Source organism: Chlorocebus sabaeus, chromosome 20 (assembly GCF_047675955.1).
Source record: "Chlorocebus sabaeus isolate Y175 chromosome 20, mChlSab1.0.hap1, whole genome shotgun sequence".
Classification (NCBI taxonomy): Eukaryota; Metazoa; Chordata; class Mammalia; order Primates; family Cercopithecidae; genus Chlorocebus; species Chlorocebus sabaeus.
Window position 1 is genome coordinate 117,070,002 of NC_132923.1, and position 15,766 is coordinate 117,085,767.

Genomic DNA, 15,766 nt, shown 5'->3' on the forward strand with positions numbered 1-15,766 from the left:
GAATCGTCATTGATGGGTCCCCTAAGGGGACCTTTGCAGTTAATTGTACCAATCAGAATAATAGATGCCAGACAGGACTGAAACAGAAACTATACTGTCAAAAACATGACACTATTTACACTAAAAAACGTGCCCCGTTTCCCATAATTTGGACTGATTTTGGTACGGCTGGCCCACATCCGAAAATGATTAATGCAATAATAGACCCTGAACATCCCAAAGTATGGACATTAATGATGGCCCAATCTCATATTCAGGTTTAGGAAGAAAACTAATATATCCAAAAAAGTGAGAGACTTGTATCAGTTTTCTTCCAACCAAACGGTGCCCATTCAAAGTTGTGTCAAGCCTCCTTTTATGTTGATGGTCAGAAGTATTGATATTCGACCTAATTCTCAAACTATTACTTGTCAAAACTGTTGCCTTTTCACCTGTATTGATTCCATGTTTGGTGTAAAAACATCTGTGTTGCTAGAGAAGGAGTTTGGATACCAGTTTCCCTCAATAGACTTTAAGAAGCCTCTCCTTCCATTCATATCATCACAGAAATGTTAAAAGGAGTGTTTACCAGAACAAAAAAATTTATTTTTACCCTTACAGCAGTCATTATAGGCCTTACTGCAGTCACAGCTACTGCTGCGGCTGCTAGAAATGCTTTACACTCCTCTGTTCAAACTGCAAAATATGTAAATAATTGACAAAAGAATTCCTCAAAATTGTAGAATTCTCAGACCTGGATAGACCAACAATTGACAAATCAAACAAATGATCTTAGACTGTTATTTAGATAGGAGATCGTATAACGAGCTTAGAGCATCATTTGCAAATGCAATGTAATTGGAATACTTCTGATTTCTGCATAACTCCCCCTTTATATAATGCTACTAAACATCATTAGAAAAAAAGTTAGACATCATCTGGAAGGAAAGAATAAAAATTTAACATTAAATATAGCCAAATTTAAGGAACAGGTTTTTAAAGCATCTCAGGCTCATTTAACTCTCCTGCCTATGACTAACACTCTCGCTGGAGCTGCTGATGGACTTTCAAAGGTAAATCCTCTTAAATGAATTAAGACCATTGGAGGATCAACAATTGCAAATTGTGCTTTAATGTGTATCTGTTTACACTGTTTGCTTTTAGTCTACAGATGTGAAAGATGCCTCTGGAAAAAAAAAAAAAGACACTACGAACAAGCCATAATAGCAATGGCGGATTTAAAAAAGAAAAAAGGGGGGTATGTTGGGAAAAGGGCTTCTGGGGTACCTGTATAAACTGGCCATAAAAATATAGGACAATAAGTTGTGGAAAGCCACGAGAGGCCTCTGAGGAGGAAAGCCTCCTAATTGCCGTCATGTTCCCATGCTCAGAGCGAGACCCACTCTCTTATTTGTAAACACTGTGTTCAAGGAGAAAGACACTCCTTTGAAGCACTGGAAAGCAGACAGACATGCAGGCTCCTAGTTAAGCCCACTCCCACTAGCTACTCTCCGATGAGTTAAAGATATACTGTTTGAGCATAAAGGAGATTCATTTAAACTACTATTGCTATAAATTACGCCTACGACGCACTGTCATCCTTTCACTGTTCCGCCCTGAACATCTGCTTCTTAGATCTAAGTGATTGTACTCAATAAATACTGTGGATACCAGAGCTCTGAGCCTTTTGCAGCCTCCGTTTTGCAACTGGTCCCCTGGCTCCCACCTTTATGAACTCTTAACCTGTCTTTTCTCATTTCTTTTTGCCACCAGACTTCAGGTACCCTACAGGTGGTATTGAGGCTGGTCGCCAACACACAATCATGGTGGAAGGTGAAGGGAAGCAGTCACGTCTTACCTGGCTGAAGCAGGAGGAATAGAGGGAGGGGGAAGATGCTACACACTTTTAAACAACCAGATCTCATGAGAACTCTGTCAGGAAAACAGCACTAGGGGAATGGTACTAAACCATTAGAAACCGACCCCATGATCCAATCACCTCCCATCAGGCACCACCTCTAGCACTGGAGATTACATTTCAATGTGATATTTGGGTAGGGACACAGATAAAAACCATATTAATGATATTCATGGTGATGGTGATGATGGTGATGGCGATGGCGATGGTGATGATGATGGTAAAATATTGATGGTGATGATGGTGATGGTGACGATGATGGTAATATTGATGGTGATGATGGTGATGGTGACGATGATGGTAATATTGATGGTGATGATGGTGATGGTGACGATGATGGTAATATTGATGGTGATGATGGTGATGGTGATGGCGATGGTGATGATGGTAATATTGATGGTGATGATGGTGATGGTGACGATGATGGTAATGGCGATGGTGATGATGGTAATATTGATGGTGATGATGGTGATGGTGACGATGATGGTAATATTGATGGTGATGATGGTGATGGTGACGATGATGGTAATATTGATGGTGATGATGGTGATGGTGATGGCGATGGTGATGATGATGGTAATTTTGATGGTGATGATGGTGATGGTGATGGTGATGATGATGGTAATATTGATGGTGGTGATGGTGATGGCGATGGTGATGATGATGGTAATATTGATGGTGATGATGGTGATGGTGATGGCGATGGTGATGATGATGGTAATATTGATGGTGATGATGGTGATGGTGACGATGATGGTAATATTGATGGTGATGATGATGATACTGATAGTGATTATGATGATGATGATGATGGTGACTTCTAAGCTAAAAGGGACAAGTTTATATCAAGAGAAAAAAGATATCACTGAGAGGCTGGGCCCTGTTCCCTCCACTCACCTCTACCCTAACAACCCTCCATCGTGAAAGTTAAAACCTGTCAAGTAGGGACAGTAATCCCATCAAAGTGCTTGGAGCCCTGGCCAGGTCACATGCTATACCCCAGTGGGAGTAAGTGCCTTGAGCTCCTGGGACAGCATCTGCTTCCTCCATGGCCAGGGAACGGAGAAAAGGAGGGACCCAATATTTATGGCTCCTGGGCAACGCCTCCTGCAAAGGCTTTACATATTTCATTTCATTTCCTTTTCTTCTGGTCTACAACCTTGAGAGGACAGTCTATTTTATGGAAGATGAAGCTGGGCTCAGAGAAGTGATGGGACTGGCCAAGATCACATAGCCCCTAAGTGCAGGGGTCATCACTCAAGCCCTGGTCTTGCTGATGCTTTCTACCGCATTGTGCCAATGACCATAAAATCAATTACCTTTCCCCAAATGTCTGAACTGCCCTCCAAGTCCAAGTCCTACCAACACTCCAGCTTCAAACCTCAACTGAGAGCACCTCCACCTGGAAGCCTGCCTGGCTTTTTCTGCTTGGCTCTGGCCCTATAGTCTTTACTTTTCTGCTACAAGTATAGACCTGCAGGAACTTGGAGGAGCCCTGTCCTAGCTGGGCCAGATTCAAAATGGGTCACAAAAGGGATCGTCTCCGAAACCTGGCCCTTCCTGGGAAACACGCCTTATGCCACCACAGGAATGGCTGTGGGCCAAACCTCCCAGGGAATCGACGCTAATTTTCAGTTGTTTAGAAGGTAACTCCTCAGTGATTCACTGTTTGGGCTCTTGTAACCCAGGCCAGGAGAGCCAGGGGCTGCTAGGAGATCAAAAGGAAACGGTGAACAAAGGTCTCCCTTTTCAGGAGACCATGACTCACAGCTGGTAGGTGATCCTGGGCAGGTGGACTCACCTCTCTGACCCTCTCCCCCGAAGTCTTCTCTGAAGCAGGGTGAGAAGAGCCCAGCAGGAAAAGAGTCCCAGGAGGAGGTATTAGCAGGAAACGAATGGGAGGGGCAGGAGACAAGAGTTTCCTGGGCTTTACTCTTATTGATTGATTGACTGATTTTTCTGAGACTGAGTCTCGCCCTATCGCCCAGGCTAGAGTGCAGTGGCGTGATCTCAGCTCACTGCAACCTCCTCCTCCCAGCTTCAAGCAATTCTCCTGCTTCAGCCTCCTAAGTAGCTGGGATTACAGGTGACTGCCACCACACCTGGCTAATTTTTGTATTTTCAGTAGAGATGGGTTTTCACCATGTTAGCCAGGCTGGTCTCGAACTCCTGACCTCAAGTGGTCCACCTGCCCTGGCCTCCTAAAGTGCTATGATAACAGGCGTGAACCACCGTGCCCGGCCGACAAAAGGTTTTTAACACAAGAGTATTAACACTCAGCCCTCCTCTCCTTACTCCAAGGTGAAACTTCCCCGGGCCTCTACCCTCCGGCTGGTTGGGGTCAGGGAATTTGTGTCGGGATTCCTCCCAGCCTGTAGGGCGAGACCCAGACTCACTGGGTTTAGTCTCGTCTCCTGGAAGGGAGGCTGGCACCAGGCCCTAGACCAGCTCCTGGCTTCAGGTTAGGCCCAGGGCTGCAGCACGCCGGTTGTCATGGGCCCTGGGCACACTGGCTTTTGTGGGCTCTTCCTCCATATAAAAAAAATAAAATTAAATTAAATGTTATGACTGTTGGTTTGAAGACAAATATAATCCAGGTGTGATGGTACTTGTTTTTCTCCTACTTTGATAAGAAATTAACACATTCTGTTGGGGCCACTAAAAGGAGCATGGGTGCTAGGAACCGCCTCCACTTTGTGCTGGATGAATTGGCCCAGGTGAAGCCCTTTGGGTTGCCTGGGTTTAAATTCTAGCTCATCACTTACACATGTGCATCAGTTTCCTCCTCTGTAAGATGAGGATGACTGCAGCGCCCACATGATGGGGCTGTGGTCCTGCTTGAAAGGGGCTCGGCACAGTGCCAGGTGCATAGCAAGTACTCGGTGAGGGCTGGCTGCCTGGTTGCGTGTGAGTTTTCCATCCTCCTGTGCGGGAGGCAAGAGGGACACCTTCTATCCCCATAATACAGGCAGGAAAACCGAGGTTCCAAGCAAGGGAAAGGATCTGCCCAAGGCCGCCTAGTATGCAATGGAAGCAGGACTCCAAGGCCACAGACCCAGCGACTGCCAGGCCCTGAATGGTGACGGAGGTGCACAGTCAGTGATCCCAGTCACAGACCAGGCAGGAGGGTCGGGGAGGGGAAGCGCCAGGCCAGGCCGGGGGTCTCCTGCCTCCGGTTCTGCCTGGGTGGAAACTTGGAAAGAGGACAGACTTGGCCCTGGGCACCTCCGGGCTGTGAGAACTGAAGATTTTCAGTCTCTCTGCGTCTCGGTCAAATGGGGATGAGGAAAAGATATCAAGAATGACAAGCACCTGGCACAGCCGGCACCTTGCAGCTTGGTCAATGGATGATTTCTTGGAAAGGGTGGGCTATGGGAAGGGTGTGAGTATAAAGAGCCACGAGATTGCCCACCATACCCTACACTGCCTGGAAGCAGAGCCCACAGGCCCCAACTGGCCCCTCCCCGGGGACTTGGCCAAAGTGTCAGACCTGGAAGAATCGTTGCATCACTGGGCACTCACGGGTTAATGACAGGGAGTGGATAGGACCTGGGTATTTAACTAATTAGGAGGCGCCCTGAGATCAGAGGTGCCCCCGTTGCTTTCTTCTGCTGCCTTTTGTGCTCCTTGTGCACCTCCCTTCTCCATAACCTGGGATGAAACCTCCCCACGTGCTGGTGTTCCTTTGCCTCCTGGGTAAGTGATCTTTGTGACCTTCAGCCTTCTTCTGCCCCATCTGGCAACCCCAAGCTCCCTAGATGCCCCTGAGCCTGGCCCTACTGAGGGCATGGTAGATGCCAAACAGTGGAGGCTGCCCCCTTCCTGCCACCAGGGTGACCCCGAGGCCAGTTTTGCCTGAGCCAGCAGTGGCTGGAGCAGAGGGGAGGAGAATGCGGGCTGGGAGGGGTGAGGGGCATGGGCCAGGGGCTGGAGCATCCTGGACACCACACCCTGGGCCCCTTCTCCTACCCTAGCTTCCATGTTTGGCTCCGACCTGCCGAGGTGGGCAGGATTCAGCCCCATGGCTGAGTCAGGAGCACCGGGAGGAATTCAGGGAGGTCAGCTGAGGTGATCAGGAGACAGGTCCAGTGCCATCTGATGAGACTTGGGGGGACAGAGTGTTCCTGGGTGAGATAAGGGCCGACACCTGGGAAGGACTGGTGGCTGGTGAGGAGCCCCTGGAAGGGGTGAATGAGTGATAGTGTTGTAGATAGAAGATAATAGTGGGAGGGGACATTGGAGGGGCCGACACACTGGAGGTGAAGACCAGGGGGATAAAGGTGCAAAGGCTGTCATTGGCAATATTGTTACTTATTACCATGCTTGTTGTTGAGGGTGGGTTGCTTTGGGGAGGTGAGCTTAACTGGACAACAGGAGAGATGCCTGTGATCAGGTTTGAGGGGACATCAGGGAAGTTGGCTGCAGAGGGTGGGGCCCTCCCTCTCCACAGTGGCCCTGGTCACAGGGAACCTGGTCCAGTTCGGGGTGATGATCGAGAAGATGACGGGCAAGTCTGCCCTGCAGTACAACGACTATGGCTGTTACTGCGGCGTCGGCGGCTCCCACTGGCCAGTGGACGAGACTGACTGGTGAGGAGGCAGCCTGCAGGGGGACCTCCATGGGGATGGAAGAGCTGGGGGATCCTGGGAGGATCCTGGGAGAAGGGGGTGCGCCTGGAAAATTCAGGCTGATCTCTCCTCTGGGCCGCTTTGGGCTCTGGGCCCCCGAGCAGCCCCTGGTCCACCCCAGCCTGGCTCACAGGTCCCCCCAGGTTGACCATGACCCTTACAGGTGCTGCCACGCCCACGACTGCTGCTATGGACGTCTGGAGGAGCTGGGCTGTGAGCCCAAACTGGAAAAGTATCTTTTCTCTGTCAGCAAACGTGGCATTTTCTGCGGTAGGTGGACAGCCCTGAAGTGACACAGACACCCTGTGGTGAGGTGGGTGGAGGCAGCTTAAGACAGGAAGCCCCTCCTGATGGTGACCTTGGGCCTTATCAGAGCCAGACCCCGGGCTGGAGGCATGGGGTTTCCCATCACCATGTAACAGTGAGACCCAGATGTTCACCAGGTACCCAGGCTAGAGAAGCCCATACCCCATCAGTGCAGCCCTCAGCCCCAGGTATCTCCCCACCCACAGACACCTCCCAGCTCCACCCTCTGGAAAGAGGAGCGGAGGGGGCTGAGCTAAGCCAGGGCCCAGAGGAGCTGGACTCAGGCACCCTCCCAGGGCCTCAGCAGGAGCTAAAGGTGAAGTCCCTAAGACAGAACGAGCTGGGGCTTTGGGGACAGCAGACGTGGTTTCCAAAGGCTGACTCCTCACTGGGACTGTCAGGCTGGACCCATTTGCTCGGCTTTGCCATGTCCAATGCCCACTTGGACCAATTAGCTTTCCTTTAGTCCCAGGCCCAGGCAAGCAGCCGAAACCAAGTGACAGTGTGCAGAGACCCCACATGGGAGAGCCAAGCTTTCTCCCGGCCACAAAGCCAGGAGCAGCCTGAAAGAAGGGCAGGGCCTGGTGGGCGGATGGTTCAGCGCGGAAGGATTCGGGAGGTCGTAGAAGACTCAGCTCAGGTCTCTAAGTTCTGTCCTGGGGGCGGGGCAGAGCTGGCTCCATTTCCTCTGCAGTCATCAACTTGGCAGGGCAATGTGCCAGGTACTGAGTCCCTGTCGCTGGAAGTCCATGAAAGGCAGGAGCAGCCACCTGCCAGGATCAGGGCTGAGAGGAAGAGTTAGAGGAGGAGGCAGGCAGGTGGAGACACAAGCTCTGGATTCTACTCAGGGCGTCACCTTCCACCGGCCTGTGACTTTGGACAAGTGATATAATCCCTGGAAAGCCTCTGTTTCCTAATCTATAAAACGGAGAGGCTTATACCTGCTTCCCCAGCTCAGTCCAGCTCCTGCAAAGAGCCCCCATAAAGAGGCTGACCGGCTCGGTGTTAAGTCCCTTCCAACCCTGAGTATTGCTGACATAGCAGGCGTGGGCAGAGCCCTGACGGCAGAGAAAGGCTCACCTTCAAGGGGCGAAATGAGGCACCTGGTCTGAGCTGTGAGATACAGTCATGGAGAAAAAAGGGAGCTGGAGCCACTGCAGGCAGAGGTGACAGAGGCAGCTGCAGTGGAGAGAGGAGGAGCCTTCTGGGCCCCTACAGAGCTAATGCCAGCTGGCTCTTGGGAGGGCAGGTCAGGGTAGAAATCTGACTCCCAGGCTGGGCATGGGCAGAAAACTGGGCTCTATCCACTCTGATGAGGACAGGCAGAGGGCCCTAAGCAGACCCCAGCTTTGGTCCCGGTGGCTTCCAGCCTGGGCCCACGCCACTCTGGGGCACACATAGCCATCAGAGTGAGTTGCTGTCATTTTCGTAGCTGTCCTCTCTGATGGCCGCAATCCGCCATCAGCAACGCATCACACAGGGGTGCAGGGGTTGCCTAGAAATCCCCCTGGCTGGGGGCAGTGAGAGCGAGCCAAGTGGTGTCTCTAAGGCAGGAGAGAGCTAAGGGCAGTCAGCGTGGGCTTGAGAGCAGGGAGGGACAGCGAGGGCAAGCTTCCAGCTTCCCTAGTGTCCCGAGCCACAGTGCACCCCGCCCTTGTCTCTTGTCTCACCCATCCCTGAAACAACACGAGAGCTTGGGCTTCCATCAGAATGGAGTTGGTCCAGCTCAAGAATGTGGACCCAGGAGCAGCCAAGAGCTGTCCCACACGTATCCTGAGCTGCTGTGGTCCCTGACTCACTTTGTCCCATCCAGCCGGCAGGACCACCTGCCAGCGGCTGACCTGCGAGTGTGACAAGAGGGCCGCCCTCTGCTTTCGTCGCAACCTGGGCACCTACAACCGCAAATATGCCCATTACCCCAACAGGCTGTGTACCGGACCCACCCCGCCCTGCTGAGGCTGTGCTCAGCCTCCTCCCTGTCCCTCGAGGTCCTGCCTCAGGCTGCTGTAGTCCCAGTCCTGGGGAACATTGGCACCAAAGGCCCTCCCTCTGGAAAATTCCTTTCCTGCAAACCCATCCCTGCTTCAGAGCTCAGAGATATGTCCTGGACCATCACTAGCCTCCCAGGCTACCCCTTCTCTGTAGAAAACCCTGCCCCAGGAGCCATGGATCCTTCAGCACCCGCAAGACTGTCACCAACTTCTGGGATCTCAGCTCCCTCTTCTGCATAAGTGAATAATGTTTTCCCATAATTCTAATATTCTCTGAGTCTCAAATTCTATCAGTCATTCTAGGGTTTAATTCACTAAAGTTTCATTCATTCATTATTTTTCTGATCACCTACCTTGTGCTGACAACGTGCTAAGCATTGGAATAATTTGGGAACAAGTCTGACATGGGTGGCCCTGCCGGCAATTCCAGCATTAAATTCTTTCAATTTTCCATGACAGTAAGTTTCTGTGACTCTTTTTTGTTTCTGAGACGGAGTTCGCTCTGTGGCCCAGGCTGGAGTGCAGTGGCGCAATCTCAGCTCACTGCAAGCTCCGCCTCCCAGGTTCACACTGTTCTCCTGCCTCAGCCTCCCAAGTAGCTACGACTACAGGCGCCCGCCACCATGCCCAGCTAATTTTTTTGTGTTTTTAGTAGAGATGGGGTTTCGCCGTGTCAGCCAGGATGGTCTCGATCTCCTAACCTCATGATCCGCCTGCCTCGGCCTCCCAAAGTGCTGGGATTACAGGCATGAGCCACCGCACCCCGCCCTATGACTCTAACATTCTACAATCTTATCCAAAATAATGCAATCTCTGGAAGGAATATTTCTGGCCATATGGCTTAATGTGAGAAGCATGAAAAATACCAACCTAAAAATATTGTCCCCACTGTGTCATCAGGCCTCAAATCCCGCCCCCCCCCCCCCCCACTGGCAAAGATTGGTTAAGAGTGAGAAGCAGCTCTAGATGGTCTTATCCACACCCCTTCTTTGACAGGCCCCTGGGGTCCAGAGAGGGGATGTTCTACCCGAGGGGGTGTCCCCACTCCCTGGCCCTTCATTCCTTCATGAAGTTGTCATCAGCCACCCACGCTCCGGTATGGCCATGTTAACCAGGCCTGCTGGTTGTCATCTTGGAAAGACCAGAGTGCCCAGGGCAGTTCAGCTGTGAGGACACAGGAAGAGGAGGAGGAAAGGGTTCAGCATCGAGGGCTGACTCCAAGCTCCCAATTCTGAAGCCATGAGGAATGTAATGCACTCAAGGATTCCCACCAGGAGGAATGTAGCCTATTCTGGAAGCAATCTATTTCAGCAGATGTTACCTCTAAAGATAGAATTATCTATTATATGCTGATGAAATCTTACAGGACCAGGAATTCACCTGCTCAATGACAGAGCACCTGCCAATGCATTGCACAGGGCAAAGCTCACAGTGGACACTCAACAAACGTCCATTCCCTTCACCCTTCCCAGGGCCTGTGCACAGCATTGAAGACCTTGAGGGCAGGGAGGAGAGCAAAGAAAATCAAAGGGATGACCGGTCACAGTGGCTCACGCCTGTAATCCCAGCACTTTGGGAGGCCAAGGTGGGCGGATCACCTGAGGTCAGGAGTTTGAGACCAGCCTGACCAACATGGAGAAACCCAGTCTTTACTAAAAATAGAAAATTAGCCGGGCATGGTGGCATATGCCTGTAATCCCACCTACTCAGGAGGCTGAGGCAGGAGAATCGTTGAACCTGGGAGGCAGAGGTTGCAGTGAGCCAAGATCGTGCCATTGCACTCCAGGCTGGGCAACAAGAGTGAAACTCCGTCTCAAGAAAAAAAAGAAAATCAAAGGGATGTATCACTGTGACCTTTAAAAGGTGAACAAGCTCTGTGCTAGCAATAGGAAGGAGAAGAAAGACAGGACAGACATGTGTACTTTACTATTGTAACTGACTCAAATCCTCGCCAAGTATCACCCGAAGACCATGTCTTAAAGCAAAAACGGCCTGTGTGGGGGAAGAGTGCAAACCTCCTTTGTAGGAAAAGTGGTTCTGAGGCGCCCTCTGGTGTCCATTTCATTCAGGCCACTGGGGAGAAACCTGCGCCTGGCTTAAACTTCGACTTCTCTTCCTCAGGTGGGCAAAGTGTGCTTCTGAGCTAGTGAAATCGGTCCCCTCGCATTTTCATAAATAAATATACTGAGAAAATGCCAAAGGCGGCCACACAACCATCTGAGGATGACGGCCACTGTAGAAACGGGAAACACAGGGAGGAGCTGATACAGGCAGATTAGAGAGGTGACACCCTGGGCATGATGGATTTAAGGCACCAATGAGACACCTACCTGATGATCTTACAGTTGTACGACTGTCCGACGAAACAAACATTGAAACTTAGGAGCAAGACTCCAGCGTAGCCTGCAGTGACTCCTGCCCCCACCCACTCAAACCAGGCTTTACCCTTTGGCCACAGACCAGCCTTTACCCTTTGCTTTCCCAGGGCTCAATAAATGTTTGATGATAGCATCAAGGGGCCTGCCTAAATCCTGTTTGCCTATGTGTGCGTATCTAGAGAACAATCAGTTGATACCCAGCAGCAGACTTGCAAAAGGGACTGAAAAAAGGAAAGAACCCTGAACTTGAACTCAGAGGTTCCAGGTAAAGCGCTTTGTTCTGCCACTTAGCAGCAGTGGCTCTGTTTAGACCTTTGCTACTCAGCGTGGTCCATGGGCAGTGGCAGCTGCAAAAGCAGCAGGGATCCTGTTTAAAATGCAAAATCTTGAACCTGACCCCAGACCTGCTGAAATCAGAATCTGTAAGTTAACAAGCCCCCTGATGATTCGTGTGCACATTAAAATCTAAGTGCCGATAAATGGTCACGGCCTCGGTCTCTGCATTTGTCAAATGGAAGTATGACATCTCCCCAGCAGGCTGGTTGTGGCACAGTTTGAGTTAGCATGCATGAAAATGCACAAATAATAGCTAGCACTGAAAAATCACTCGTGTTCTATGAATGAATGAATGAATGGATAGTCCTAACAATGGCTAACATTTGCTGAGCACTTGGCATTTGCCAGGCACTGTTTTAAGTGCTTTATGTGTGCTAATTCATTGGATGAGTAAACTAGGCCAACGGGACTGTCAAAGCTGGGGAGGGGACATTCTCACCTAAATGTCTCGTAGTTTGCCTCTCCAATTTTGATGACGGGATTTGGATTGGTTTTGCTTTTATTCCTATTTAGCACCTAACAAAAGCTACGCATGAAGTGCAAAGGTAAATACCTTGCTCAATAAGTGACCAGAAATCACAGTGGAATTCCCAAGTTCAATGAAGAGTCTCATTAGGATTTCATGGACATGCGTCTGCTTCACTGGGGTTCTTTGCAATGTCGCCACCAGAGAACTGAATACTAAAGTTAATTCTTTCCTTCAATAAGTTTTGTACAAATTGTGCTTCTGGTCTTTTGCTGGATGCTGGAGATAGACACGAATCAGAGTCAACCAGCAGACAGAAAACAGCAACTATTCTACACTAGCAAGTAATGTGACACCCCTAAGAAGAGAGTATCAGGACTAATGGTTCTTAAACCCTCCATCCTTCATCACGTCTCCATCCCGTCCACCGGTGCCAGCGTCATTTTCCCAGAGCCTGATTTTCATCATGTCACTCCTCTGCTCCTGATCCATCGGTGGCTTCCCATTGTCCACCAGCCCCTGGTATTCAAGGCTTGGTATCATCTGCTTTTCTAGCCTCTTTTATGCAGCCCTATCTATTTACTAAGCTCCTCTGCTGTCCTGCCTTCATACCCTTGTGCAATAGCTTCTCTCAACCTAAAATCCTCCCTTGCTCACAGGCTCATCACCATGCTAAAATCCATGGGCTTAAAGTGAATCCCAAATGTCACCTTTTCCTTTATTTTTAGAGACAGGGTCTCACTCTTGCCCAGGTTGGACTGCAGTGGCACAATCATAGTTCACTGCAGCCTTAACCTCCTGGGCTCAAGCAAGCCTCTCACCTTAGCCTCCCACGTAGCTGGGACAACAGGTGTGTGCCATCAATTCTGGCCAACTTATTTTTGGTAGAGACTGGGTCTCGCTATGCTGCCCAGGCTGGTCTCAAACTCCTGGCCTCAAGCGATCCTCCTGCCTCAGCCTCCCAAACTGTTGGGATTACAAGTATAAGCCACCCTGCCCAGTCCCAAATGTCACCTTTTCCATGATGCAGTTTCAACTGGAGCAGATTTCACCCTCCTTGAACTGCCAAGCTGTGTTTATACCTTTCCTAGAACTGCTTACCCCGTTATTTGGGTCCTTGCATGGTGGCGGCAGACTGCTCTGGGTTCAAATCCTGTCTCTGCTACTAAGCTGTGATCTTGGGCCCATTATTTATTCCTGAATAGAACCATCAGCCTCACAGGGTGGTTTTCAAGTTCAAATGAGATGATGTATCCAGAGGGCCCGGGGCACACTAGCTGCTCCATCTGTGCTTGGCCACCTTCTGTATTTTTGCTCTCCAATTGCAATTGTCACACAGTAGATGCCAAACAGGTACCTGTTCAATTGAATTCTACGCTAATGTCCCCTAGAGGCAGAGGTAGATGGTGCAGCATTTTTCCAGGCAGGAGCTACCTGTAACATTCCCAGGTCAGAATGCACACGCAGGCCGGCTCCAGACACTAAAAAGCAGTCAGGCAGATCTTTATTTTGGGGTACTGAGACAGGGTCTCACCCTGTCACCCAGGCTGCAGTGTGGTGGTGTGATATAGCTCACTGCAGCCTGAGACTCCTGAGCTTAAGTGATCCTCCTGCCTCAGCCTCCTGAGTAGGTGGGACTAGAGAAAGGAACCCGGCACTAGACCCCAGTAATTTTGTGTGTGCATGCATAGACATAGGATCTTGCTAGGTTGACCAGGCTGGTCTTGAACTCCTGGGTGTGAGCAAGCCTCCTGCCCCAGCCTCCCAAAGTGCAGGGATTACAGACGTGAGCCACCACACCCAGGCCTGATCTTGAGAATCCTTTCAGCAAGCACAGCATTACTCTTCCAGTAGAGAAAGGCACATGAGAGGTGTTTGAAGAAGTTCCCAGTCTTTCTCCAAACTCATTGTGCATCCCTAATAAGCTCTGTCCTAAACACTGGAGCATCCCATCCTAGGTTTCGCTTGCACTGGCCATTCAGTCCAAAATGCCTTCATTCCCATTTCTGCGTCCTGTCTCCCCTTTCGTGCCTCGTCCAAATATCACTTCCTCCACCAAGCCTTCCCGAATTATTTGAACTCACAGCCCTCTCATCAGTACCTCCTTTACGGCATATGCTGTCTCCTGGGTCAGTGACATGTCCACTTTCACTCCTGGACTGGAGGCTTTTTGAAGGCAGGATCCATGACTGTTTCAACGCCCAGAAATAAGGACCCATACAGAGTAGAGGCTCACTCGATGGATTCTTGGATGTTTGGATGGATGAATAAATTGAATAGAAACAATCCTCTGGGGATACCCAAGTCCTCCTACCATAGGGCAGTTCAAACGAGTTTCTCCCAGAAGGTAGGAAATGTTTCCTTCTGCCAAGCCAGAATCTGTGAAGTGACAGGACTGGCCTCAAGCCTTTGCAACCAAGTTCTAAATCTCTGCATCTAAATGGTCTGAGAGTGCCCATTCCGTCAGCAAAAACCATTCTGTCCAGCCAAAACCATATTGGAAGAGGGCTTTTTATGAACTGTATCTCAAGACACACACTCTGTTTCTGTGCACTGGAGGAAGGGAAAGGCCAGAAGCCTGGGGTGGTGTCTGGCTGATGCAACTCTAAACACCCAGGTTTTCAGCCAGGCTTTCTCCAAGGTGACCATGAGCAGTTACGAAGAAGGGACAAAGGTACAGCCACTTGTCCCTACCTGGCTCAAGAACACTTCTCTGTCCTTAAAGACTCATCCTATCTCCCACACAGGATCTTACAGGTCACCTGGTCCAACGATGCCCAAACAGGAAGCCCCCTCTAATCCCTAGAAGTGGCCACCTGGCCCCAGCTGAATCCCTGGAATGGGATTAAGGAGGCCATGGAAGTTTTTCCGTGTGCGGGCAGCACCTAGATTGGGACATCACTTTGGACCACAGCAGGTTTTCTGGAAGAATCTCAGGTTAACGGGGTCTGGAATCTGGGCCTCATGGGCTCAGGAACTAGACAGTGTTTGTCTATCCAGAGATGATGGGTCTCTCAGTTGTGGAGTGAAGAAGAACCACACAGGGAAGATCGCTTGAGAGACTGTAGGAGAATCTGCTTGCAGGAGCTGGAATATTCTTGCCTTTCGTCCAGGAAACCATACAGTCCTTTTTGACATCAAGGCATCAGGGAGCCAATTCAGAAGGCTGCTTGTTGAATACAAAATGAAGAACGGGAGAATGGGAGTCTCAAGTCAAAACCATGATACGGTGAGGTCTTTAGAGCCAGTCCTTGACTGGCCAGAGCGCTTGTGTGGATGGGGCCCCTGCTGGACGCACCGAAGGACTCCCCTTGCTCTGGTTTCCTGTGGACCCTTCTAGGTGAGTCGTGCCCCAGATGGTGCTGTCTGTGCCTTGGCAGGGAGCCTCCTCCTGGAATGGGGTCAAACAACACTGAGAGTTCTAGAGGAGCCCAAAGTGGCCGCTGACAGACAACTGCTACACATTTAAACAGTTTCAAACTATCAAGAGGTGCTCTCAGATATCAGGCAGAAATCTTAAGTGTGTAGTCCTTAAGAATGGCGCTGCCATTGTGTGTGGTGGCTGCACTTAGCTGCATTAAAGCAAAAATCAGCTGTTCTAAGCTTAGTCAGATCCCAAAGGACTACACACCGAGAACACTCAATCCAGCACATGCACACACGCAAACCTTCCACACAACGTCTCTAAATAGGACATTTCCAGCACACTCAGTCTCCCTGCCCACTCAAACGGTGGTCAGATACCGATAAAAACAACTTAAAAC

The 15,766-nt window shown here is 50.2% G+C and overlaps 1 protein-coding gene across 1 annotated transcript; it reads left to right on the forward strand.

Moving 5' to 3' along the window:
• Nucleotides 1-5,496: 5,496 nt before the first annotated feature.
• On the forward strand, nucleotides 5,497-9,547 carry PLA2G2E (phospholipase A2 group IIE). The gene is made up of 4 exons (XM_038004279.2): nucleotides 5,497-5,593; nucleotides 6,348-6,486; nucleotides 6,689-6,795; nucleotides 8,645-9,547. Exons 1-4 carry the CDS (start codon nucleotides 5,554-5,556, stop codon nucleotides 8,785-8,787), a joined length of 429 nt encoding a protein of 142 aa, XP_037860207.1. The 5' UTR covers nucleotides 5,497-5,553; the 3' UTR covers nucleotides 8,788-9,547.
• The last annotated feature ends 6,219 nt before the right edge of the window (nucleotides 9,548-15,766 follow it).

What these genes read in the sequence shown, in the direction of transcription:
- PLA2G2E (XM_038004279.2), top strand. Translation starts at nt 5,554, where the DNA reads ATGAAACCTCCCCACGTGCTGGTGTTCCTTTGCCTCCTGG. An exon ending in GGTGTTCCTTTGCCTCCTGG is followed by an intron (nt 5,594 to 6,347) that starts GTAAGTGATCTT and finishes CCCTCTCCACAG; the next exon opens with TGGCCCTGGTCACAGGGAAC. An exon ending in CCAGTGGACGAGACTGACTG is followed by an intron (nt 6,487 to 6,688) that starts GTGAGGAGGCAG and finishes TGACCCTTACAG; the next exon opens with GTGCTGCCACGCCCACGACT.